We start from the raw sequence: 25,411 nt of genomic DNA on the forward strand, positions 1-25,411 counted from the left end.
CTTTTCCAGTCCGCGCCAGGAAGACGGCGGGTCAAACGGCGCCGCTGTCTGTTCGCCAGTCTGCCAGTCAGTCGAGAAACGTACATAACACCTGCATGCCCAATTTTAGAAAAGTCAGATGTCCTCCCTCATCTTGTCATATTTAAATCCCGCAATAAAAACATTTTATAAACTATACTGTCTGTCTGTCTGTCTCTGTCTATATGGCCAACATTCTAGCTCTTTCGGTTCGGTCCGTTTCGTTGTCTGCCTGTCTGCCCGTCTGTCTGGCTTACCCGACACCGCCTCGCCGCGCCGACCCGGGCGTGGGCGGGTGTCTTAGGCCCTCCTCCGGGCGGCAGATGAGTCATTATTTCAAACGAGCCTGTTGCAAACTATTTCATTTGGCTTCTGGCGTTGCGTTTTTGCGGCCAAACACCAATAAACAACCGTGCTGAGTCACACGTTGCGTGTAGGTCTCTCTGTGTGTGAGAGAGGGAATGACCGCGCGCGCGTGCGTGAGTGTGTGTGTGTGTCTGTGTGTGTGTGTGTCCGCGGGTTGGTGTGCGTGCGAGCACCGGCGGCATAACCGCAGCGAATAACTTATCCCTAACCCACATTATACTTGGCACATGGCCGCCTTAAAGTTGTCGGTGGGTCTCGAAATCGGTCCGACTCGCCGCGCTAACGCCGGGCTAACGCACGGACTAACTGCAATCGCGCCTCTTAATTACTAGGAATGCAGAAAAAAAACATCAAAAAACAAGGTGGGTCTGCCTCGCCGCCCGCCACCACCGGATACTGGCGGCAACACCACTGTAAAACGCGATGGTGGGAAAAGGGCATAGGCAAAGCGGTGTGTGGTGGGGCAAGCTCTGCCACTCGTGCGTCACCGGAGTCACAAATGCCGCATTTTGTCTTCTGCAGCTGTCACACACCTTACAACACACTGGGATCCTCAGGCACACACACACACACACACACACTAACGACACGCGCCCGCCCGCACACACGCACACACTCACGCGGCCGAAGGACGTGACTCGGAGCACGATAAAGTGTGTGTGTGTGTGTGTGTGTGTGTGTGTGTGAGTGTGTAGCATCACGAACGGTTGATCGGGATCTTAAATGATGAGGCACAGAGCAGGAAGGGGACGGGCGGAGGGAGAGGAGAAGGGAGTAGAAGCAAAAGGGGGGGGGGGAGGAGAAGACGCGAACTCCTTTCGTCTATTTTTAACGACCGAAAGCGTGGATGACACCGGTAGTTTACGATGAGACAATTTTAACCTTTTCTTCTTTTTTTGCGAATTGTGCTGCGTTGTGACGGGAAGCCTATTGGTGAGTGGCCTCGACCATGACCATCGCGGATTTCGCGCCTACGCTGCCTTCACCAGCAGCCACGCGGAACTTCCAGCAGTGCTGGACACTATGAAGTTTTGTCTTTCGTCTCGCCCGGCCGGGCACGGGTCACACACGGGTCGCGCCTACACACCTAGAAGCACACACACTTGAAAAAAAAGCCACACAATCGCACTCTGACGCAAATGCACTATCACGCCGTGATTCCCCTCGCTCTGTCTCTCTCGCACCCCCTGCGTGAGATACGTCGTGTGACCGAGACATGTCCGAACGAGCAATCCATTGGTGGGGTCACACGTTCTGTTCGAGTCCCATTTAGCGACTCTGGAGCTCAAAACGCGTCCAGAGTTTTGTCCGCCTCCTCCGGTCTTCTGGCCCACTGTGCGGTGTTTTGCCTTCCGCCGGCAGTTTCCGCGCCCTTCTTCAAAATAAGTCTTGATTGTTCTTTTCGCTTTGCCGCCGCATTCATGCCTACCACTCCATTCTCAGATGCGCGCCGTGATAGGAAACTTTCTGCGGCCGGTCGGCCGGTCCGCCACACAACACCCCGGGGCCGACAGTGTGGGTCTACAAGCCGCCCGCGGCGCCCTCGTCGCGCCGTCTCGCTCGCACCCCTGCGAGACGCCCCCGCGAGTGCGAGAGAGACAGAGCGACGAAGCTCTGTCCGGCCTGCCGCCGGCCTGGAGGAAAGTACCGCGCCACAACACCGGAAGCGCCGTTCAACCCCGCCGGCTCGCCGGCACACTGCACTGACAGCGATCTGCCTCAATGGAGACATTAGCAACACGTTTGGGGTTCGGCGATGGGCCGCGCGAAGGGCTGCCTACCCACAAGGCGTTTGTCCAGCGCGATGGGCTGCCGACCCGCCGGGCGCTCGACCCGCGCGAAGGGCTGCCGACCCGCCGGGCGCTCGACCCGCGCGAAGGGCGGCTGCCCTCTCTTAGAGGGCAGTTTGCCTGTGGCTTGGAGCGCCTGTGAGGTAGGCCACCGACCCAGCCCGCAACGCACCTTTGTGGAGACGGTGGCCTACCTCACAGGCGCTATCCTTCCCAACGCAGCGGAGGAGGCGTTCTACAGTGGGCCAGGGCCACAATATCGGTAGAGGCGGCCAAAATTCTAGATGCGCTTTGACCTCTAGAGACTCGAACCGAGCGTGTGACCCCACCAATAGATTCCTCGTTCGGAGAGCAATCCATTGGTGGGTCACACGTTCGGTTCGAGTCCTGTTTAGCGACTCTAGAGCTCAAAACGCGTCTTGAGTTTTGGCCGCCTTCACCGGTGGCCCCACTGCGCGTTCACTGTTGCCTTCGCAGTGGGCGCACCGCACGGCGCAGTTGGCCGGTACAGCACGTCCGCGTCACAGCCCGAAATAAGGCATCGGGGAATGACCTAGAGAGTGTGTGCGAGTGAGAGGGCGATAGCGGGAGAGATAGAGCGGAATCGCTCTGGCTTGTGTGCACACTGTGCAGAGCAGAGGCGTGCTTCGCGTGCTTCGCGACTTCGTCTTAAGGAAGGCGTGACGCGGTGCCGAACACTCCTGGCAGTGCGCACCGCGGCGTCGCGGCGGAGGCGAGGATCGGGGAAGTCTGTGGCCCCTACCGTGCTGGCCAGCTTATTCGAATCTCGAGGCCCGTTCGCGCCGCAGCGTTGCCATAGCGTTGTCATAGCGACGCCGACTCACTCCCAGCGACCCCGGCCAGCGGAACGGAAGTGTGAGCGACCAGCACACCGGAAGTGTGGGCCGGGCGGCGCGGCGTTACCGGGCCAGCTGACCACTTAGTGCGGGGCCCTGCGACGCGCTGGGGACGCCGCGGACTTCGAGGCACTTCGAGGTCCCCGCTACACTGGTCTGACATGGAGCTTCTCGAAGGTAAGCCGTTTTCGTTCTTCGTGGAAGGCATTCGGAACTTATCGGCACTGGCCGAGCTGCAGTGTTGCTGTGCCGCGCACGCTCCCTGCTATCCGACGCATTTCTGACCGACAGATACGCGGCTTGGACGAGAAGCTGAAAAAGAAACCTTTCTTTTATTCCGTTTCCAGGCGTGCTGCTGGTGCTGTTGGCGCAGGCGGTCGCGTCAACCCCCCTCTGCCCGGTCGCCCAAGGCGATTCCTGCAAAGAAGTGCGGTTCTTCTTGTGGACCAGGTACCGGCCAATCTCTGCTCGGTAACTTCTGCCACATCCCACAGTGGGCCAGAGGACCGTTGGAGGCGGCCGGAATCCTAGACGTGTTTTGAGCTCCAGAGTCGCTAAACAGGACTCGAACCGAACGTGTGACCCCACCAATGGATTCTTCGTTCCGAGAGCAATTCATTGATGGGGTCACACGTTCGAGTCCCGTTTAGCGACTCTGGAGCTCAAAATGCGTCTAGAATTTTGGTCGCCTCCGCACCGTCCCACTGACCCGCTGCCGCCTGTTCTGTTCGCCCCAGCGCCAACCCGGCCGAGCCCCAGGAGGTGACCGTCGGCAACATCAGCGCCTCGCACTTCAACAACTCGCACCCCACCAAGTTCGTGATCCACGGCTACGCCTCGGGCATGGACCTGCCGCAGCTCGCCGACATCCGCAAAGGTGGCCGTCTGACTCGCCTCGCGCAGCGCAGCGCAGCGCGGGGTGTCTCCAGCGGCGCGGCGACGCGGCGCTACCCCGCGCGCGGCCCTGCTGGCGCGGAGTATCGCCAACGGCGGAGCGCGCTGTGGGCCAGAAGACTGGGCGGGGTGGTCAAAACTCAAGACGCGTTTTTAACTGTAGAGTCGCTAAACAGGACTCGAACTGAACGTGTGACCCCACCAATGGATTCCTCGTTCGGAGAGCAATGCATCGGTGGGGTAACACGTTCGGTTCGAGTTCCATTTAGTGACTCTGAAGCTCAAAACGCGTCCGGATTTTTGACCGCCTCCACCGGTCTTCTGGCCCACTGCGCACTGAGAAACTTGTCGCGTTGCAGAGTACCTGCTGCGGGGCCCGCACAACCTCATCTCCCCGCAGTACCTGGAGCTGGCCGACAGCCCCTGCTACCTGACGGCCGTCGTGAACCTGGACTACGTGGGCAAGTGCGTGGCTCGCTTCGTCCGCGGCCTGGACGTGGCGCGCCGCCCCTTGGAGGCTGACGGCGAGGCTGGCGTGGTGGACGTGCTGGACCTGCACCTCGTGGGCTTCAGCCTCGGCGGCCAGACGGCGGCCTTCGTCGCCAACCACCTCCGGCCCGAGTTCCTCCTGGACAGGATAACGGGTGAGTGCTTTGCCCGGCTAAGCGTCTTGTTGTTGAAAGGTCGCTTAAAACACAGTTACCCTATCGTGGCGTGGAATCTCGAGCAAGTCCTCTAAACTAGGAGGTGGTTCCTCCTCTCAGGGCTGGACCCGGCGTTCCCGCTGTTCACCACGAGCGACAAGGACCGGAAGCTGACGCCCGACGACGCGCTCTTCGTGGACGTGTTCCACGCCAACGCCTTCGTGCAGGGCCAGGGCAGCCCCTGCGGCACCGTCGACTTCTACATGAACGGCGGCGTCAGGCAGCCCGGCTGCGACGACCAGGGCTTCCTAGGTGATTCCGGACACAGTGGGCCAGAAGACCGGCGGAGGCGATCAAAAATCCGGCCGGACGCGTTTTGAGCTCCAGAGTCGCTAACTGGGACTCGAACCGAACGTGTGACCCCACCAATGTATTGCTCTCCGAACGAGAAATCCATTGGTGGAGGTCACGCGTTCGGTTCGAGTCCTGCTTAGCGACTCTGGAGTTCATGAACGTAAACGTCCTCCACGGCCCGCAGACAGGATGAAGTGCGACCACCACCGCGCCCCGATCTACTTCGCCGAGTCCATCCGGTCGCCGGTCGGCTTCTGGGGGTGGAACTGCACGTCTATCGAGGACTACGACATGGGGCGCTGTCCCGCCACCGGGCCCGGGGCTCTGGCCGGGGACGGCGTGGACCGGGCGTGAGTAGTCTCCGGCAGAGGTTTGATTCATTGATTGGTGCAATGATTGATTGTTTCATTAGTGAGTAATTCGTTGAGTGATTCATTGAGTGATTCTTTGAGTGATTCATTGAGTGATTCATTTTTGATTCATTGTTTGTTTCATTGGTTAATTCATCGATTGATTAAATCATTGATTGATTGATTGATTCCTTGACTGATGCATTCATTTATTGATTGATGGACTGATTTGTGGTGTGCGCAGGTCGAAGGGGTTCTACATCGTGGAGACCAAGAGCAGCGAACCGTTCGCGCGCGGGCGGTGGTGGCTGCAAGACCAGCAAGGGGAGGCGGTGTCGGATCAATCGGAACACGCTGCCGAAAAACAAAGTTGGTCGCTGAGCGAATTCATTAGGCGTGCCATCGTCAGCGCCGCTGGCTAAACCGTTCGCTGGCGCAGAGTGCGTTTTTGGCAGCACTTTTTTGTTCACTTCGTCAAAATAGTTGTAAATTTCAGAAAATTTTAGGCAGTTTTTCACGTGCATGAAAGGTGAACATGAGGCTGGAGTTAGCACCCAGCACATTTGAAGCGCCTACGTGAAAGCGGTTTAGGCAGTGACACCGAACTCTGGGCCCAAATTACTTTATCACCAATCACATACGACGGTTCAGGACTGCATCTCGAGATTCAGCGCGACATTATTTTTCTCCCCCAGTTCATCCCACCGTAACCCTCGCCTAAGAGTGTCTGCCAGCAACAACGGCAAGATCCCCGGTCTCGGACACCCTGCTGGGAGGTTTCCACCTGCACTTTTGACTTCACGGGCTACTTCATCCAAGACGTGATTGTTCAAGTTATGGAATCGGGATCACAACGGATCTAGTGACATTCTCCAGTCCTCCTCTTCGCGGGGCGGCCATGGTGGTCCTGTTTGCAGCCTTCGACCTCTTCCAGTCCAGGGCGCCCTCCAGAGGCGTGGGAAAAAGACCTGTCTGGATCCTCACCCTGTCGCCTATCGTCCCGGATGCAGGTCGATGTCCGGAACTGGCGTTCTGCAGGGGTGTGAGAGAGACAGCGAGAGTCTTCGGAGAGGGTCCACCTCCCTGACGCGCATGTCCACGCCGTGGAGGGCCTGCTGGCCTGCGGGCAGGAGCGAAACCTCGACGGGGACTGCATGTCCCGGACGCGGAGCGCGTATGCATCTAGCCGTCTGTCTGTTTGTCTTTCTGTCTTTCTGTCTTTCTGTCTGTCTGCCTGCCTGTCTGTCTGTATGTCTGTCAGCCTGTCTGTCTGCCGGCCTCGACCGTCCTGCCGGGCCACCCTAACCCGGCCATACGCTCAAGGGCGACATGGGACGGGGTGGGCAGGGCGCCGGCAGGGCCCCGGCAGGGCTGCTGGGGTCCTCACGCAAGATGAGAGCGAGATTGAATTTCGGAGTAGGTGCCTGCATGCCCATCGGGCTTACAGTGCAAAGGACGAGAGAAAGGGCTTCGCCGTGGCGTCGCAGAGGAACGCAGCCCGTTGGCTCGCCGTCCTCGTGCCCCACCAAAAGTGGGACAACTTTGTTCGATACGTGTCCTCCGTCTGCCAAACTTAAGTTAGTTGTTGTGTCTCATCAATCAGCATGTGTGTTTGTGTTAGTGTGTGTGCGAGGGCGGGGCAGAAGAGCTACCGGGCCTCAACAAAGACCGCCATCGCCGAAATGAACTTCTGCTTCCTTTCTCGACGACTCGTTTCGTTTTTTTCGAGAGCACAGGAAATTTGCGAACTATCGCGATTTGTCTTTTGCCTTCCGCTCGTTAGCGTGTTTTCCCTGGGAGAAGTACGGCCCTTGCGTGTGCTCCACTTGCCGTTGTCTCGCTGGGCGGAGGAGATTGCGCCAAAATGAGCGTGTTGGCGTGGAGCCTTGGCTGCCTTGGCTGCCGTGGCTGCCGTGGCTGCCCTGGCCAGCGGGACCAGCGAATGCCGAGACTTATCGGAACCTGTTGAAGACGTCACGGAGAGGACGCACTGACGGACGGGCAGACAGGCAGACAGACAGACAGACAGACAGACAGACAGACAGACAGATAGATAGACAGACAGACAGACACACACACAGACAGACAGACAACGAGAGGGCCCAAAATGTAAATAAAGTATGTTTTCCCCAGAACAACGTGTCGTTTAAATTTTCTTCTGACCAACCATGCATGTCTGACCGAAGGGCGAAGGGTGGGTAACTGCGCGATGAGTTTCCAGAGGCGTCGAGCGTCCAGTTTGGACACCACGACACGGCACGGCCGGAAAATGGCGTCCCTCAAACACATATGGACAATCTACACTTCACTTGACGCACGAGGGCGCGTTCACACAAAACACACACACACACACACACACACACACACACACACACACACACACACACAGTGAGAGCGTAAACTTTGGCGCGCAACTTTCTGACGCCCTCGCGCACGCTTCCCGCGCTTTCTGGTGTGTCTCCCAAAGTGTCGCCGTCCTCGTTAAATCCAACCTCGGCGAGGACGGGGACGGGGACGGGGACGGGGAGCGGGCAGCGCGGTCCAAGTGTGCGGCCCACAGTGGGCCAGAGGACCGGTGGAGGCGGCCAGAACTCTAGACGCGTTTTGAGCTCCAGAGTCGCTACATGGGACTCGAACAGAACGTGTGATTTGGTTTGGTTCGAGTTTCATTCAGCGAGTCAGGAGCTCAAAACGCATCCGGGATTTTGGCCGCCTCCACCGGTCCTCTGTCGAGCTCGGGTGCGCACGAGCATCCTCTTGTGGAAGAAGGGGTGCTTGGCAAAACCGGAACCAAAATATGGAGACTGTTTCCACCAAGTGCCAACGCAGTGTTTTCACAGTGCTGCCCCCCAGACTGCCGGTTATGACTCCCGTTTGGCGGCGTCGCGCGCGTTTTGACCCGTTTCCCGTTTTGTCCGACACCGACGCCAATTTCCGGGGCTCTTTCACGGCTCCGTTTTGTCGGACTTTGTCTGACGCGCCGTCGTAAAGCGGGACACGTGTTTGGCTCCCAGCGAGACAAACCCGTCGCCCATAAAAAAGCCCCGCGATTGGGGCGCCCCCTGCAGGGCTCCGCGGGGCCCTGCGGGTGCACTGCAAGACTGCAGTGGCCGATAAGGCAGGTGCATGAGGGGCCGGAAGGGGCTGTCAGTTCGGAATTGGAATCGTGTACAGATACCTGTGGCCGCGCGGCGCCGCGCCGTGGCCCTGGCCTTTGTCTGGCTCAACCCTTTCGCCGAAGACGTCAGACGGCCTCGACTGACGGCCGCCCCGCCCCACCCCGCCCCGCCCCGCTACGTCCCACCCCGCCCCGCCCCGCCTCGCCGCGCCCCTTCCGCAGATAGCAGACCGGTAGCGCTGACACATGTAGGCCGACTTCTGTTGCAAGGGACTCGTCGCATAACTAACGGCATCAGAATGGAGAGGGAGAAAGTGGCGAGGGTGCGCTGTGCGCCAAGTTGGCAAGGATCGTGTTTTCGAGTTTTCGAGGGGGACTTTTTGAGGCGGACTGTACGCCGGGCTGCTGCACTGCATAAAATTCCGGACGCGTTTTGAGCTCCAGAGTCGCTAATCAGGACTCGAACCGAACGTGTGACCAATGGCATTGCTCTCCGAACGAGGAATCCATTGGTGGGGTCACATGTTCGGTTCAAGTCCTGTTTAGTGACTCTGCAGCTCAAGACGCGTCTAGAGTTTCGGCTGCCCGCGCCAGTCTTCTGGCCCACTGTGCGTCGCGGTCCTCGCACCGTTACCGGCGTTACCGAGACACTCGCTTCCGGAATGGTCCCGATGACCCGCGTCCTCGTGGAGGAATCCTCGCGCGCGGCCGGTCGGGCGGCCAGCGCACGCACCGTTCAAGTTCACCGACTCGAGGCGTGGCGTGGCGGGGCGGGGCGGGGCGGGGCGGGGCGGGGACGCCGATTTGCCGTCCGTCCGGTGGGTCCGTTGCAGTCGGTGCAGGACACGCGTCTTGGCGATAGTGACCGCGCGTCCCAAGTTTCGTCCAGTGTGTCCGCGGCGCCGGGCCGACCAGCACGCCGTCCTTCGCCTCGCCATGCACCGCCACGCCCTGCACCTGGCCGCCGGCCTCGCCGTCGTCCTCGCCGCCTCCGTGCACGGTTCGTACGCAAAAAACTTTACTTCGTTCGGTTTTGAACCACCGACTTGTAGGTTGGGAAGCAGCCTCACTGCGCTCTGAGCTACCGAACCAAAGACCCTCCCGGCGCCGCAGGCCCGGCCTACGACCCGGAGTGGACGACCGAGCTGGAGGGCTACGGCCGCACCTGGATGTTCTTCCCCGACGGCGACGGCGTCCCCCGCGTCGCGCTGCTGGACACGTCGGACGAGCGGTCCACGCCCAGCGTCCCCGACGAGGTGGGGCCCGATGACGTCACATTTTACCTGTACACCAGGTATGTCCGAAACCAACCATGCTGAGTTGGCCGAGGTGTTAGAGGTGTCGGATCGCACTAGTAAGGTCTAGAGATCGAATCCTTACACTTTTATTATGTTTTTTTGGCATTGATTGGGTGCGCGAGACCCACAGCGCAGAGGCAGCAGCACCATCTACATCTGGAACGCCCTCTCCGGAGTTTCTCGCTTTATTTTTAGCAGTGTAGTTCGGGCCGTTCCAGTGCACACAAACCGAGATTTTTGAATGATAGGGCATCTTCCGGGCGGGAACCCTGCGAGATTGAGATGGTCAACATGCCGGGAGTTGAACCCGAGCCAAGCGGACGGAGCATATCCGATGCCGCTGACGTCGTAACCCACCGAGCCATTAAGTTTCCATTGCTTCCTTCCATGAGCGCAGACAAGACAACAACTCAGACTTGAAATCCTCCATTGTACCTTCCACAGGAAGCCCTAGGGCTTTCCCTCCGACCGTATCCTGTTATGCTTTCGGTCAGATGGTACCCTTAAAATTGTCAGAGAAGTAGAAGACGTGTCTTCCGCGCACTACTAGTCAATAAACCATAGACCCAAAAGAGATACGTACGTAGTCTGGACGGCCCCACCACAATTACCCGCTACCGAGCGAGAGTCGTCTCGTCGCTCTGTCTCTGTCGCACTCACGGGGCTCTCCGTGAGGGTGCGAGAGAGACAGAGCGCGCCTGCTTGATGGCAGGGACAAGGAGCTGTCCGAGGTGGTCGACGTGGAGGACCCGGACACCTTGTGGCAGTCCTCTTTCGACCCGAAGCGGCCCACCAGGATCATCACGCACGGATGGAAGTCCTCTGCCGACGCGGACATCGTGCAGCTCCTCAGGAAGGGTGAGGGCAGCCGCATGTCACAAACTTCAAAATGGCGTTTTTTTTTCTTTTTCGTTTTTTTTTAAGTTTAAAACGGTAAAAATATTTTTAAAAGTTTATTTAAAAAATAAACGTACAATTGTAAACATTTGGCGTAAACTTAAACAGGTTTGCAAATCATGAAAGAAACAAAACAAACCATCAATGATGAATGCGTTCTTCCAGCGTACCTCGAGAAGGAGGACTGCAACGTGATTGGGGTTGACTGGTCGGGCCTCGCCAGCAGCAACTTCTACCCGTGGGCCAAGTCCTACACCAACCCCGTGGGCAGGTAGTCTCTACCGGATGAGTATTCCTTGCCTTTGGCACTCTGACGCACTGTGGGCCAGGAGACGGGCGAAGGCGCTGGAAGCCTTTTGAGCTCCGGTCCCTCATGGGACTCGAACCGAACGTGTGACCCCACCAATTGGATTGCTCTTCGAACGAGGAATCAATTGGTGGGGTCACACGCTCGGTTCGAGTCTTATTTAGCGACGCTGGGGCTAAAAACGCATCTAGAGTTTCGTCCGCCTACGCCGGTCTTCTGGCCCTCTGTGACACCATGTTGACGGACGCAGGCGGGTGGCCACCTTGATAAAGGAGATGGTGGGGGCGGAGAAGTGGTCCAAGACGAGCCCCAAGGAGAAGAACAAGAACAGGAAGAAGAAGACGAAGAAGAAGACCGGGCTGGAGAAGGCGGTCACGGAGCGGGCCAAGCTCTCCGACATCCACTTGATCGGCCACAGCCTGGGCGCGCACCTCATGGGCTACGCCGGCCACCACCTCACGCCGTTCAAGGTGTCCCGGATCACAGGTGGGTGTCCCTACAACACTGTCAAAGTAAATGATGACTTTGACAAAAGTGTTAGACTTTCAGTGAAGCCCAGCTTGTACTTTATGCGATGCGGTAAGTATTTCTTGCGCGGCAGAAATAATTGGTTTTATTCCCCGGCAGGCCTGGACCCCGCCATGCCGCTGTTCGAGATCTTCCCCGGCAGGGACGGCCACCTGGACAACACGGACGCCGAGTTCGTGGACGTGATCCACACGTGCGGCGGCGCGCTCGGCTTCCTGGACAACATCGGCCACGCCGACTACTACCCCAACGGCGGCACGCCCATGCAGCCGGGCTGCTGCTGCGCCGCCGAGCTCGCAGGTGCGGCAGAGCCACTTCGCATTCATCAATCCTCTTTTCCGGCGTGCACGCATGGCACGGCACTTGAGTTCGAACACTCACTCAGTTCCCACTTAGGTTGAACTTTTCACCTTCTGCCCCTGCCACTGTTAAAAGCCCTCTGACGTGCTGTCCGCAGAGGCCTGCAGCCACGGCCGCTCCTACCAGTTCTTCGCCGAGTCCATCCGCTCCAAGGACTTCGTCGGGCTGGCCTGCGAGTCCTGGGAGGGCTTCTACAACGGGTCCTGCGCGGACGGGGCCACCGCCGTCATGGGCGAGCACACCCCGCACACGTAAGCGCCCATCAATGTCACTACTTACTTCTCAGCCACGCACAGTGGGCCAGAAGACCGGTGGAGGCGGCCGAAATCCTGGACGCGTTTTGAGCTCCAGAGTCGCTAAATGGGACTCGAACCGAACGTGTGACCCCACCAATGGATTGCTCTCCGAACGAGGAATCTATTGGTGGGGTCACACCTTCGGCTCGAGTCCTGTTTAGCGACTCTGGAGCTCAAAACGCGTCTGGAGTTCTGGACGCCTCCATCGGTCTTCTGGCCCACTGCGCGGAATGGTGCAGTGACCGTTTGTCCGCAGCACTCGGGGCGTGTACTACTTGACCACCAACGACGAGGCGCCGTTCGCCAAGGGGATGTGGGGCGCGCAGAAGGCGTAGTGCCGCGCGCGCCGCGCCAAGTCCAGCAACAACAAAAACAGCACGACGTCCACGAGTGCAAGCGCCGGTCATTGTTGTTGTTTATTTCTGCGTGTGAAAGTTGCCGAAGTATTGTTCCACGTCGACATCCGGGGGAAAGTTAAAGGGCTTCCAGGACGCCTCCGCGCGTCGTAGGGTCTGACCGAGCGCTCAGGGCACAGTGGGCAGAAGACCGGTGGTGGTGGCCAAAACGCTCGACGCGTTTTGAGCTCCAGAGTCACCAAATGGGACTCAGACCGAACGTGTCACCCCAATGGATTGCTCTTTGAACGAGGAATCCATTGGTGAGGTCACACGTTCGGTTCGAGTTCCATTTAGCGACTCCGGAGCTCAAAATGCAACGAGAGTTTTGGCCGCCTCCACCGGTCTTCTGGCCCACTGTGCTGCGAGGGCCGGCCAGGGCCGACCAGTTGATATTGGTGTGAAGGGGAGTCCTAGTCCCTTCCGGCTTCCGGGGCCAGCTGGAGGCGAGGAGGAGGCTCTGTCTCTGTCGCACGCATGGGCGTCCCCTAGGCGTGCGAGGGAGACGGGGCGGCGCAGTGACTCGGCAGAACGTCGCGCAGCGTCGGCGGCCAGTCCGGCGAGTCCAGCGAGGCGCTTTCTGGCGCTATCTGCCCCGGCTGCAGGCTGGCTCCCAACAGGGTTCTCTGTCTCTCTCGCACTCATGCGGCACCCCCCAGCGGAGCGAGAGAGACAGGCGCCGTTCGGAGTCAGCCTGACCAGACGGACCGACGGGCCGACGGACCACCCCCTGCTGGAGCTTGGCTGGGCCTTGGCTGGAGCCAGTCTTGGCCGTCACTGACTTGGGCGGCCAGCCCCGGGGCGGGGCGGGTTAGGCCTCAGATTAGAGAGCAATCCGAGATCGGCCCGTTTGCTGATTAGTGGACTAATGAAGATAGAAGGTCTCGAAGGGTCTCGATGCTTGCGGCTGTCTCCCCTCCCCCTCCCCGGACGTCCCTTCGGCGCCTGCAGTGGCCTCTCGCGGGGACACCCGCCCCGCCGCGCCCCGCCGCGCCCCGCCACGCCCCGCCACGCCAGCACGGCCGCGCAGACACATGTACGCTTATGGTAAGCGTGGTAATCTACATGAGATGCCCGGGCTTTGTTTCGCCAAGTTTGCCCAGGGTACGCGGGGCTACGCGAGGCTACGCGAAAGGAGAAGAAAAGAAGCGGGGCCAAAGTTTGGAAGCCGTTCGGGCCGAGCCCTCCCCGGCAACGCCCCGCCACGCCCCGCCACGCCCCGCCACGCCCCGCCACGCCCCACAACGGGTTGGCGAAACTTCATTCTGGACCCGAAACATGAATGGTTAATAAAATACGAGTTTCTTTTCTTTCCGACGGAATGAGAAAGGAGGAAGGAGCGAACGACGAGGGAGAAAAAAAACGAGAGAGAGACAAGGAGACAGCAGGGGCGGGATGGCGTCGGGTCGGGGTGTTCGCGGAGGGTAGTTGTGTGTGGAACGTGCCCCGCCCCCCCCGCCCCGCCCCGCCCCGCCCCCCCCCGCCCCGCCCCGCCCCGCCCCGCCCCGCCCCGCCCCGCCCCGCCCCGCCCCGCCCCGTCTGTGTGTGTTCCTTGATCAAGCACCGCGGCGAGGCCGAGGCGCCGAGGCGGCCAAAAGCGACCGCACCGCTCTGCCTTTATTGATCTAGCAAGTTGGAGCCATCGGCTACCTCTGCTAATTGACGATCAGACGACCTGGGCGCGGACAGCGAGCGAGGGGCGTGGCAAGCGCAGAGGGCTTTTGGCGGGAAAACTGTTGGCGCTGGTTTCGAATTTAGAGGGCTCTTTTTCATAACTGTCATTGTTGGACAGACATCAGCTGCTGGCCGCTGATTCATGCACACAGTTGTTAACTATACACAAGGATGTCCGACAAAGTCGGGAGTGTACGATCTCATAACAATGTTTAAAAGTCAATGCGAAAGCACTGTGTATACTATACCAAAGGGAATTGAAACTGTACGATGGACGAATTGTCAATAAACACGCTGCCAGCAAACCCTTTTTCCTTTCTCCGAGTTTTCCCTTTTCCCCGCCTTTTTAGGCAGCGTAAGAAGGCACTGTGGGCCCGAGGACCGGTAGGCGGCCAAAATGCTCGACGCGTTTTGAGCTCCAAAGTCGCTGAATAGGACTCGAACTGAACGTGTGACCCCACCAATGGATTGATCTCCAAACGAGGAATCCATTGGTGGGGTCTCACGTTCGGTTCGAGTCCTGCTTAGCGACTGTGGAGCTCAAAACGCGTCTAGAGTTTTGGCCGCCTCCACCGTTCTTCTGGCCCACTGTGGAAGGCCTGCCGAGGCCAGACGGTTCGTGAGGGCGGCCCTTACCTGTGAAAACAGCAGTAGGTCAAGACCTTCAGGACGGGCCGCGCTGGGCGCCGTGCTGCTGGGTGGTGAGGCGAGCCTTGCCGACAACTTTACAAATAAATCGAATTCGGTGCGGGAATAGAGACGGATACCCGGGAGGAGCCGCGCTTCAGTTACTCTGTCTCTCTCGCACTCGAGGGGCGGCCCCGTCGGGGTGCGAGCGAGACAGAACGACTGGACGAAGAGCGCCGGCTAAACGCAGTATCTCTTCAGAGTGTTTGTCTCCAGCAGCCTCATTCCGAGAGTCGTCTTCGTCACTCTGTCTCTCTCGCACTCATGGGGCGTCTCGTACGGGTGCGAGAGAGCCAGAGGGACGGAGACGACTCGGAATCAGGCTACAGCAGCGTCGCGGGCCATTCCGATTCGGATTGGAATTCACTGCCACTGGGCGGCGCGGCGAGGCCAGGCAAGGCGGCGCGGCCCGGCAGGTAGGCAGCCCAACGTGCTCGCCGGAGATACCCCGGGGAGCAATGGCAGCTAACGAGTTAAGAAGCCTTTCCGTTGATGCTGGCTTACTCAGATAGCCGTAAATACAAATAAATTCCTGTTACCACCAAGGTCATAACAATGTAAGTAGCACACAGAAACTCTAAAGCGGCAGGGTGGGGCTTTCTGGCTACTTATGTGGCAACACTGGACGTGAATGTGGACACATTATTGTGAGCATTCGGTTGTCCAATTTTAGTTGGTGAATCACACAATTGGCATCGTCTTGCCAGGCTCTGGGTGTAGTCACCACATTTATCAAAGTTAGAATGGGTGGAGGGAAAGTGTGCGAAGGGGTGAGATTAAAACATAAAATGGGAATAAGAAAAGGAATAAAAAAGTTTGCAAGTGGTGGTTTGGCGGGGCTGCGTTTCACTCCAACCCTCTCTGCCAGTGCATCGGCAAGGCTGTGGAGGGGCAAAATCCTCACTTCAAACCTCTGCCACTGATGCAGCATTAAATTTGTCTTGTGTTTTGAAACCGCCCCCAGCCTCGCAGAGTTTTTAGCCCTCGTTGCTTACGGTGGCCGAAACTTGAGGAATTATTTTTATCAGCGAGGATCCTCGCCCTGCCCCACCCCGCCCCGCCCCGCCGCCCCGCCCCGCCCCGCCCCGCCCCGTGCCCACCCGTGATGCGATTTGGATGTAAGTTTCGGGCGGCGCGGGGCTGCACGGGGCGGGTGGGCCCGGCCCGGCTGTGTCAGGGATAGAGAGGTCCTTAAGTGGTACAGGGATTGGGCGACTGGGAGTTTGGAATCTCGCTGGGCTCGGCGCGGCCCTCGGCGCGGCCCTCGGCGCGGCCCGGCCCCCAAACTTGTAATCCATTACTCATTTATGGCCACCCTTGCATGTGCTTCGTCGCTCTGTTTCTCTCCCACGCCCCTGCGGGTGCGGGGCAGCCCGTGAGTGCGAGAGGGACGGACCGACGGTGGGGATTCAATTTGGGGTCAAGCACCACGTCGTCACAGTGTCCAAACCGGACATCGGACCGTCACCGTGAGGGTGCGAGAGAGACAGAGCGACGAAAGCACTGTTCGGAACGCGCCTGCTCTGCCAGCGCAGCAAACGGACAGTGAGTGGCTCCCATGCGATCTTGGAGTGGCGCGGCGTGGCGTTGGCGGCGTGAAAGGCGTCCCCGCGCTGCGTGGCGTGTCGATTTTCATGGCGAGAGATGCAACATTTTACGCGCCGCCACTCTCTCTCTCTCCCCCCCTGCGTCGCCTGGCGTCGCCCCCTGCGCGCGGCTCTGCCGGCTCGGCGGAGGCGCGGAGGCGCGAAGCTGCGAGGCGAGGCGCGATGCCCGCGGGGGGCGTAACGGACGGAACGGCACGTAACGGGACGTACTGTCAGCGATAGCGGTAACGACACCCTGTTTTACGGCCGCGCCACGGCAGCGAAGCGGAGCAGCGCAGCGCCGAGAAAGCCTCGGTGACGTGCGCGTCGCCGCGTCGCCGCGTCGCGGGGGAGGCGTCCAGGGCCGCTTCTCTCTCTCTCTCTCTCTCTCTCTCTCTCTCTCTCTCTCTCTCTCTCTCTCTCTCTCTCTCTCTCTCTCTCTCTCTCTCTCTCTCTCCCTCTCCTTCCCTCTCCCTCTCCCTCTCCCTCTCCCTCTCCCTCTCCCTCGCACCGTTTCAGGCCTTGGCCAGTGAGTGCGAGAGAGACAGAGCAAATCATCTCCCCGTCCGGAAGCGGCCTGCAGCAGCGCCCCCTCGCGCCCCGCAGTGTCGCCAACAACAACATTCGCAGGCAGGCCAAGGCGAGGGCCAAGGCAACCCAGTGTTAACAACCTCGCGCTGCCTCGCGCCCCGGGCGGCTGTCAGCGTTTAACGCGCACCTCGCATTGCAGAGCGATTTGCACTCCGAGTCACCCGTCGTGGTTGTTCGTCAGGTTGCCTGCCGGGCCTGCCGGGCCTGCCGCATTTCGCCATCTTTAGAGTGTGGTGGTCGAGTGGAGTGGGCCGTCCTGGCTGGAGCGAGGCTCGACCGCCGGATAAGAAGGCGGCAGTTGGCAGGCCCGTCCGCGGCCTCTGTCCAAACAGGGAGGCTGCCGTGCTGTACCCGAGCTGGGTAAACACACTTTTGAATTCGGGATGGAAGGGGATTTCATCAAGCCCTTGTCCGGCGTGGCCGTGCGTGACGGGCCGAGGGCAGCCCGGGGCCCAGGGCCGAGGCTCGTGCAGGTGAGGGCACCCTTGACGCGGCTCGGCCTGCTCGGCCCGGCTCGGCTCGGCCAGCACGCGCCAGACAGGGGGCGGCAGACACTTGCCGGAAATCCTCTTTGTGGGCTGGCTGCCGCCGCCTGCCGTGATCCCGTGTGTGGCCGCGAGGCCGCGCCGTGATACAGACCGCCCGCCCCGCCCCGCCCCGCCCCGCCCCTCCGCGCCGCGGGACATGCTAAGCTGGCTTAAACTCAACAGCGCAACACAAGGAACACGCCCACGGCACAAACTCCTCGCAAGGATGCTGCCCCGAGGTGGCCGACGTGGCCGCCCGCTTTGTTCGCCGGCACGGCCAACGACGCGTGTGACTGGCACTCTTGCCCCGCCGCACAGTGGGCCGCGGAAGACCGGTGGGGCGGTCAAAATCCCGGACGCGTTTTGCAGCTCCAGAGTAGCTGAGCAAGTCTCGAACGTGTGACCCCACCAATGGATTCCTCGTTTGGATACCAATCCATTGGTGGTGTCACACGTCCGGTTCGAGTCCCATTTACACGGCAAAAGTACCGCCTGGGATTCCCAGGCGGTGCCTGGAAAATAGGCCCTTTTTCCCATGATGCGCCTGGGAATCCCAGGCGGTACTTTTGCCGTGTAGCGACTCTAGAGCTGAAAACGCGTCCGGGGTTTTGACTGCCTCCACCGGTCTTCTGGCCCACTGCGCGGTACCTTCTCCACAGTCACAAGGTACGTACTTTCGCCGGCGGCACTCCCCGCCTCGAGGACTCCGCGCGGTGTACGCACGCCGCCTTAATACGCGACGTGTTTGGCGCAGTGTACGCACGCCGCCTTATTACGCGACGTGTTTGGCGCAGTGTACGCACGCCGCCTTATTACGCGACGTGTTTGGCGCGCGGGGACGCCTCGCCGTAATTGACGTTTATGAAGCGCGCCTCTCTCGCAGTGCCTTATGAGAATACCTGCGAGGAGTCCGGCCCCCGAGTCGCCGCGCCGCCGTTGTCAAGGGACAAATACCTCGAGGGCCTTTTCTTATGAGCCCAAATTGCATTCTGTTAAGAACGTCACAAAAAAACAAAAAAAAAACAAAAAAAAAAAAAACAGACGGGCCGGGTCACCTTGCGAGGGGATTTTCAAAATTTCCTTTTACGATGTGTGTTGCAAGTGTTGCAAAAACTCGAAGCCAAATCCCTTCACTCCGTGAGCACGGCAAGATGGCCACCGTTCCTGAGGGTGTTGTTCTTATCTGGAGGCGCCACGACACGCAACGTCGCCCTGAGTGCCCAGAGTGGGCCGGGGGCGGCCCGGGGGCGGCCCAGGCACACGCAGGATTACGGCGCACAGTGGGCTGGAAGAACGGAAGGCGGCCGAAACTTGAGGCGCGTTTTGAGCTCTAGAGTCGCTGAATGGGACTCGAACCGAGCGCGTGACCCCACCAATGGATTGCTCTCTGAACGACGAATCCATTCATTCGTCACTCGTTCGGTATGTGTCCCGTTTAGCGACTCTGGAGCTCAAAACGCGCGTCTAGAGTTTTGGCCGCCTCCACCGGTCTTCTGGCCCACTGTCCGCCGGATTCCGTGCCTGTTTGCCTATCCTCTGGACAAATCGTTTTTTCGAACTGCATATGGGTGGATGTTCTAATGCCAAAGGTCTGCTAAAAGCACTTTCGGCCGCGGCATTCGAAAGACAAAGACCAAGTTCTTTTGTCTCCCGCCAGGACAAGGCTCTGGGGGAGCAGCAGCTGTCGGCCACGTGACCTGTCCTGTTCTGGAGGTAGAGGTGTTCGGGGTACGCCGATTTCAATTGTGGTTGGAAGCCAGGGGATGGCAGGCGGTGGAGGGGAGGGGAGGGGGTGGGGGCGTCTCCCTGATTGAGTCATTTCATTGGTTAATCTCTCGGATAATTAAGTGCGCCCGGATTGGCTGCGGGTAAGAGAGAGACAGTGTGCGAGAGAGACAGCGCGACATAGAAGCGTCTGCGTCGTGAGAGCGAGTGAGAGCACTGCGCTCCGTTTTCTGTCCTCTTTGCCCTCGGGAAATCCCCACCGGTCGCTCGTCCCCGAGTGCTGGCTTCGGACGCAGCCGGCCCGCCCTTGCATTCCTACTCTCTCTGCTGCTGCGCTTTCGCTCCGAAAATAAAAATGACGTCACTTGTTTCCCGCCAATTTCGTCTTGCGATCGGCAGGTGGGGCGGGGCGACGGCCTAATGAGACTCTCTGATAGTTCCCTGATTGGTGGAAGCTGGCAGCCGATGAAGGTAGGGCGGGCGGGGCGGGGCGGGGCGGGGCGGGGCGGGGCGGGGCGGGGCGGGGCGGGGCGGGGCGGGGCGGGGGGGCCCAGACAGCCCTTCGTCTTTCCCGGCCTGGGGGACGATGGTGGGGCGGTGGGGTCTTTGGGGTAGTTTAGGTAAATCAGGTAGGAGTATTACGGGGAGGCGAGTGGGGCGGTGAAAAGGCGGGGTAAGTCTAAGACGTGGAGGGGTGGAGTCTTAAGAGCTCCTCGGCTTCCAGCGTCACCCTCCCCCACATAAACGCGTCGCACAGTGGGCCAGAAGACCGGTGGAGGCGGCCCAGATTCGAGGTGCGTTTTGAGCTCCAGAGTCGCTAAATGGGACTCGAACCGAGCGTGTGACCCCACCAATAATGGATTCCTCGTTCGGAGAGCAATCCGTTGGTGGGGTCACACGTTCGGTCCGAGTCCCATTTAGCGACTCTGAAGCTCAAAACGCGTCTATGATTTTGGCCGCCTCACCGGTCTTCTGGCCCACTGTGCAGCGCGTCACACGACGCAAAGTTCACCTGCCAGTGGAAAATGAGCGCGAAAGGCGCTGCCGCCTGCCGCCATCAGAGATCAATCTTCATCCCAAATATCGAGCAACCTGATTATCCGCAAACCTCCCCGCCCGCGCCCCGCTGCAGCCTCCCCCGCACTCCTGCGGGACGTCGCGGATGCGAGAGAGACGGAGCGCGGCCTGCATTCCTTCTCGAATCCAGCTGCCTTGATTCCCCCCGCGCACAGCCCTCGCGCTGGAGTCGCCCCTGCGACGCATTGACTCTCTGGAGGCAGCCTCCTCCACTTGTGAATGCCTTATTAAGAGAGTGGTGCTATGCGTGTGGGGGCGTGAGAGTGTACTACGGGGCTGGAGCCGGGTGGAGGGGGTCGAGCCCTTTGGCGCTGTAACAAGCGTCTCGAGGGTTGAACATGAATTAGTCCCCGACGCTGAATTGATAAATGAATAAACACGCAAATGAATAAGATAGCTTTTAATCGCGCGGCCCTCGGTGCTCTTGGGGCGGCCCGGCCACTCGTCCTCCGCGGGCCGAGGCGAGGCGTGAATTGCGGGCCAGAATACCAACGAAAAACAAAAACTGCGAAAAGAAAAAATGATCTAAAAAAAAAGCAATTAAAATTTTAAAATTAAGTTTAAATTATTTCCTTCTTTTAACTCTTTTCTTTTGAGTACTTCGCTTCGCACATATTTAACACTTACTCTGCACATGACTCACATTTGACTCTTATTTCAACTTATTTTCAGGAACATACAATAATAATTCGAGTTTGGCCGTCGGCGCGCTCTACTAGTCTATGGAGGTGCGATTTTTATGACCAAGCCTCACTCTTCCGTGGGGTTGCCGACGGCGAAACTTTCTTCGTTGTGGTGGACCTGACCCGCCCAGCAGACTGATTCCGAGAGTCGTTTTCGTCGCTCTGTCTCTCTCACCCCTAAACGGGGAGTGCGAGAGAGACAGAGCGACGAAAACGACTCTCGGAATCAGTCTGCCGTCCGCGCGCTGTGCCGGCTGCCCGGCCAACTAATCTGCCAGTGGCGCTTCGAGACCGAGACCCAGACCGGACCTAACAGGACCCACCCCGACTCTCTCGGCGATGCGACTCCATCGGACTCCATCCCGTCCGCCCGGCCGAGCGATCCCACTACCCAATAAACTCGATTGGATGTATGCGATTAGCGGAGATAGGCAACAACACAAACCAAATAAGCTGCTGCTGCCTCCTCAGAAAAGTTGGCGAGTCTTGTGCCGGTCCGACAACTGCGGGCGCGCGCGCGCGTGTGTATGTGTGTGTGCGTGCGCGCGTGTGTGTGTGTGTGTGTGTGTGTGTGTGTGTGAGCAAGGGGAGATCAGAGGGATAGACAGAAAGGAAGGGATGGCTCGTTTAATGGCGAGAGAGAGAGAGAGAGAGAGAGAGAGAGAGAGAGAGAGAGGAGAGAGAGAGAGAGGGGAGGGAAAGGATCCTGGAGGCATGGTCTGGAAGTCTAGAAGGAAAGGAGCATCGAGAGCCGGATTGAAAAACAGGATCCGTGGGCGGAGGGGGGGGGGGGACTTTACGGGGCCGATTTCCTCCGTATATCCTTCAGGACGAACCGAACGCACACTGGGAAAGACTTTGGAGCAGCTGTCAACGCCGGTGAATGCGCGACAAAAAAAGGAAAAGAAAAAGAGGGAAAAGGAGTTCCAGAAGAAATTGAGATAGCGGAAGGGCTCTCAGATATTGGAAGAAGCCGCGACGCGGGCGTGCGAGTGAGACGTAAAGCGACCGTAAAGCGGAATGAGCTGGTACCGCCGTCGTGGGTTCGAATACTGCCCGCTCCTACTGTTATGTTTTGGATTTTTTTTTCTTTTTGCATTGCTGCCGATGCGCTGGACGCCACGCAAATCGCCCAGTCGCTCTGTCTCTCTCGCACCTGCGTGGGACGCGTGGGGCGCCGCAGGAGTGCGAGGGAGACAGAGCGGCGCGCGGGCTGTAAGGGGTAAACGGCACGGCGCGGATGTTTAAATAATGCGCCTACACCGGAAACCTGAAGCCTCGCATTGATTCGCCAGCCCCTCATCAATCTTCTTTTGTTTCTTGTCGCGCGGCTCGGCGGCCCGGCGGCTCGGCGTTGACTACAGCCTAACACCCCCCCCCCCCCCTTCACGCTTCACATCAGCAGGACAAAGACATTGAGATTCGTCGTTGAATGTCGAGCAGCGCGTGGCTTTAGCTGGGGAGACGGATGGACGGACGGACAGACAGACAGACAGGCAGACAGGCATACAGACAGACGGACGGACGGACAGATAGAGACTTCCACGCACCGCTCGCCTTGAAGGTAAGGTAAGACGATTTCGCGGATTAGAACAGGCCGAAACACTTGAGCTTTATTTCACTCGAAGGGACGTTAAAAAAGGGACGAAGAAGGGGGCGGGGAATTCAAAAGTCTTGGGAGGAAACTTGCCGGTCTTTTCCCATTTATTATTTAAGAAGGCCGGAAAAGTTGACACCTCGGTCGCCTCTCGCGCGGCCAGGGGGGGATTCCGGGATTTCGGGATTCCAGACAGGGCCGCGAGGGATGAAAACAAGCCCGGATAATCATTGTTGATGTCCAAGTTTTAAGACGCACCATTTTTTTTCGCAACCCTTCTCTCTCTCTGCTCGGCCAGGTTGGAACCCCAATCGCAACGCGACAGCGGCCCCCTGGCATTCCCATTTAGTTGAATGAATGAATCAATTTTTCTTTTGCCCGTCCCTCGTGGAGGTTAGTGAGGTCAACCGGCCGATTCGGGGAGCAAGCAATATGGGGCGAGAGAATGGATTTCGACTGGAGGGCGGGCAGGGGATGGGGGCATGGAACGGCACGGCACGGCACGGCACGGCACGGCAAGGCACGGCAAGGCACGGCACGGCACGGCACGGCACGGCAAGGCAGGAAGCTCGCCGTGGCATATAGCTTGTTGGCGGTCGTAATTGAAGCAATCCGAGACTGGCTGGGGTGGACTGGTGGCGTCGGGCGCGGGGGCCGCTGGGGTCACTTTTGTGTTCTGTCCTGCCATCGCCGCCCTGTCCCCACCCCTCCCTCTGTCCCCGTTCGCCCGGCGAGGCTTCTGAAATTTCAGCCCCTCCAATGGTTCGCCTCACAGAAGTCTCGGCGGCGCTTCGGCTCTTTAGTTTCAGTCTGAAATGGCGGGCGTGGGTAGGGCACTGGCAGTACCGCCAGAAGACCGGTGGAGGCGGCCAAAACGCTAGACGCGTTTCGAGCTTCAGAGTCGCTAAATGTTACTCGAACCGAACGTGTGACCTCACCAATAGTTTGCTCCCCGAACGAGGAATCCATTGGTGGAGTCACACTTTCGGTTCGAGTCCTGTTAAGCGACTCTGGAGCTCAAAACGCACCTAAAATTTGGGACACCGCCACCGGTCTTGGCACACGGCGCCTGCGGAGTGCGGGGTAGGCCTGCCCGCCACACAGCCGGCCGTATCCGAAGCCTACCCTCCAGGCGTTCTGGCCGGGTTCGCCGCTCGGGCGCTCCAGGGACTCCCCCTGGAGCGCCGCACCAACTGGCCCATTTACACGGCCATCGGAGCGGCTGCGAAGCCGCGAAGCCCTGACGTTTGCCCAGCATGGGTGCCTGTGGGGGTCTCCAGGCGCCTCCAGGACAGACAAGGCGCCTGGGCGGTAGGCCTCGAGCACCGCCGGGTGTTTGGCGGGCAGGCCTACCCTGGAGTTCGCAGGCGCCATGGTGCAAGCCGAGTGAGTCCCCCCGCACAGTGGACCAGAAGGGCGGAGGAGGCGGTCAAAATCTCGGACCCCGGAGTCTCTAAATAGGACTCGAACTGAACGTGTGATCCCATCAATGGATTGCTATCCGCACGAGAAATCCATTGGTGGGATCACACGTTCGGTTCGAGTCCTGTTTAGCGACTCAGGAGCTCAAAACACGTTCAGAGTTTCGGCCGCCTGCGCTGGTCTCCTGGCCCACTGTGCCCCGCCCGCCTCTACCATCCCATCACTTCTGAGACCCCTCTTCCCCCCTCCCGCCCTATTGTCCGCGTTTTAATCGGTCTTACGCACTCTCGCCGCTCCCCCCGCCCATCCATTTTTCGCTCGGATTGCGCATCTGGCGAGAGGCAGCTTGACGCCTTCAGCTGGACGCCGCCAGGACGCCGCCAGGACGCCGCCAGGAAGGCGACTGTTTCTGTTTTCTTTCTCCCAATTTGTCGGGGAGAAAGGACCAGGACGGGCGGCGGGGCTGCGCGGGCTGTAACTTCGCTTAATTAATCACCTGCCCGAGGGGCCTCATCTTCCCCATTGTTTGATTTGTCACTTAGGGAAATTGCGAAGCGCGATAGTCCATCGTCTCTCTCGCACTCACGCCGGACGCCCCACGAGTGCGAGAGAGACAGAGCGACTTCAGTCTGCGCTCTTCTCGGAGGCGAACAAGAATAAACGGAGCCGCAGGCGACATTCCTTGGTAATTAGAAACAGGAAGATACGCCCCACGGGGGATGAGGCGATTCCTGTGGCGAGGCTAGTTGGCTTTGAAGCTCTCGCTGCAGCCAGACGCGCTGTCTCTCTCGCACTCGTGGTGCGGTGCGTGGGAGCGAGAGAGACAGAGCGACGTGTGTTATCTGGCGAAAGAGGACGGCCGTCGGCAGAGTCGCCACAGCTGGCAAGCGGCCCACGTCGCGACCCGCGGACTTCAAGGTCGCTCCCACGCTGGGACGGGCCGCGCCGGCCGCGCCGATGCTGGCGCAATCTGGTCGCCGCGCTCGCGGCAGAGCGTCAACAGGCCCATTAGCTCAGTTGGTTAGAGCGTCGTGCTAATAACGCGAAGGTCGTGGGTTCGATCCCCCCATGGGCCACTTCCTTTTCACAACTTAGGCGATAAACCTGGCGAAATTCCCCACTGAAAATGATTTTTGCAAGGACGGCCGAGCCCTTGGACGACGCACTTCTTGGGGTGGACGCGGTAAGCCGTGCTGACGGCAGCACTATTGGCTACCGATGAATCCAGCCAAACACAAAGGTCCTCATCCAATTTCAGGCTCGAGCAGGGACCCTTCCTGGGGTGCTCCCGTGGACGGTTTAATGGAGGACCGGGAGAGAGAGAGAGAGAGAGAGAGAGAGAGAGAGAGAGAGAGAGAGAGAGAGAGAGA

At 59.3% G+C, this 25,411-nt stretch overlaps 2 protein-coding genes and 1 non-coding gene across 3 annotated transcripts; all 3 read left to right on the forward strand.

Moving 5' to 3' along the window:
• The first annotated feature begins 2,773 nt into the window (after nucleotides 1-2,773).
• LOC117653670 (pancreatic lipase-related protein 2-like) lies at nucleotides 2,774-7,403 on the forward strand. Its single transcript, XM_034399488.1, has 8 exons — nucleotides 2,774-3,208; nucleotides 3,379-3,481; nucleotides 3,769-3,908; nucleotides 4,285-4,569; nucleotides 4,690-4,881; nucleotides 5,108-5,273; nucleotides 5,518-5,642; nucleotides 5,969-7,403. Exons 1-8 carry the CDS (start codon nucleotides 3,193-3,195, stop codon nucleotides 5,992-5,994), a joined length of 1,053 nt encoding a protein of 350 aa, XP_034255379.1. The 5' UTR covers nucleotides 2,774-3,192; the 3' UTR covers nucleotides 5,995-7,403.
• Nucleotides 7,404-8,690: 1,287 nt separating this feature from the next.
• Nucleotides 8,691-12,620, forward strand: LOC117654530 (pancreatic triacylglycerol lipase-like). Its single transcript, XM_034401224.1, has 8 exons — nucleotides 8,691-8,714; nucleotides 9,444-9,685; nucleotides 10,402-10,547; nucleotides 10,752-10,857; nucleotides 11,144-11,379; nucleotides 11,521-11,721; nucleotides 11,879-12,032; nucleotides 12,334-12,620. Exons 1-8 carry the CDS (start codon nucleotides 8,691-8,693, stop codon nucleotides 12,410-12,412), a joined length of 1,188 nt encoding a protein of 395 aa, XP_034257115.1. The 3' UTR covers nucleotides 12,413-12,620.
• A 12,423-nt stretch (nucleotides 12,621-25,043) lies between these two features.
• Nucleotides 25,044-25,117, forward strand: Trnai-aau. Its single transcript has one exon. It is a non-coding gene; the product is annotated as a tRNA-Ile (tRNA).
• Nucleotides 25,118-25,411: the final 294 nt, after the last annotated feature.

The sequence above is a fragment of the Thrips palmi genome, unplaced genomic scaffold (assembly GCF_012932325.1).
Source record: "Thrips palmi isolate BJ-2018 unplaced genomic scaffold, TpBJ-2018v1 HiC_scaffold_10, whole genome shotgun sequence".
NCBI lineage: Eukaryota > Metazoa > Arthropoda > Insecta > Thysanoptera > Thripidae > Thrips > Thrips palmi.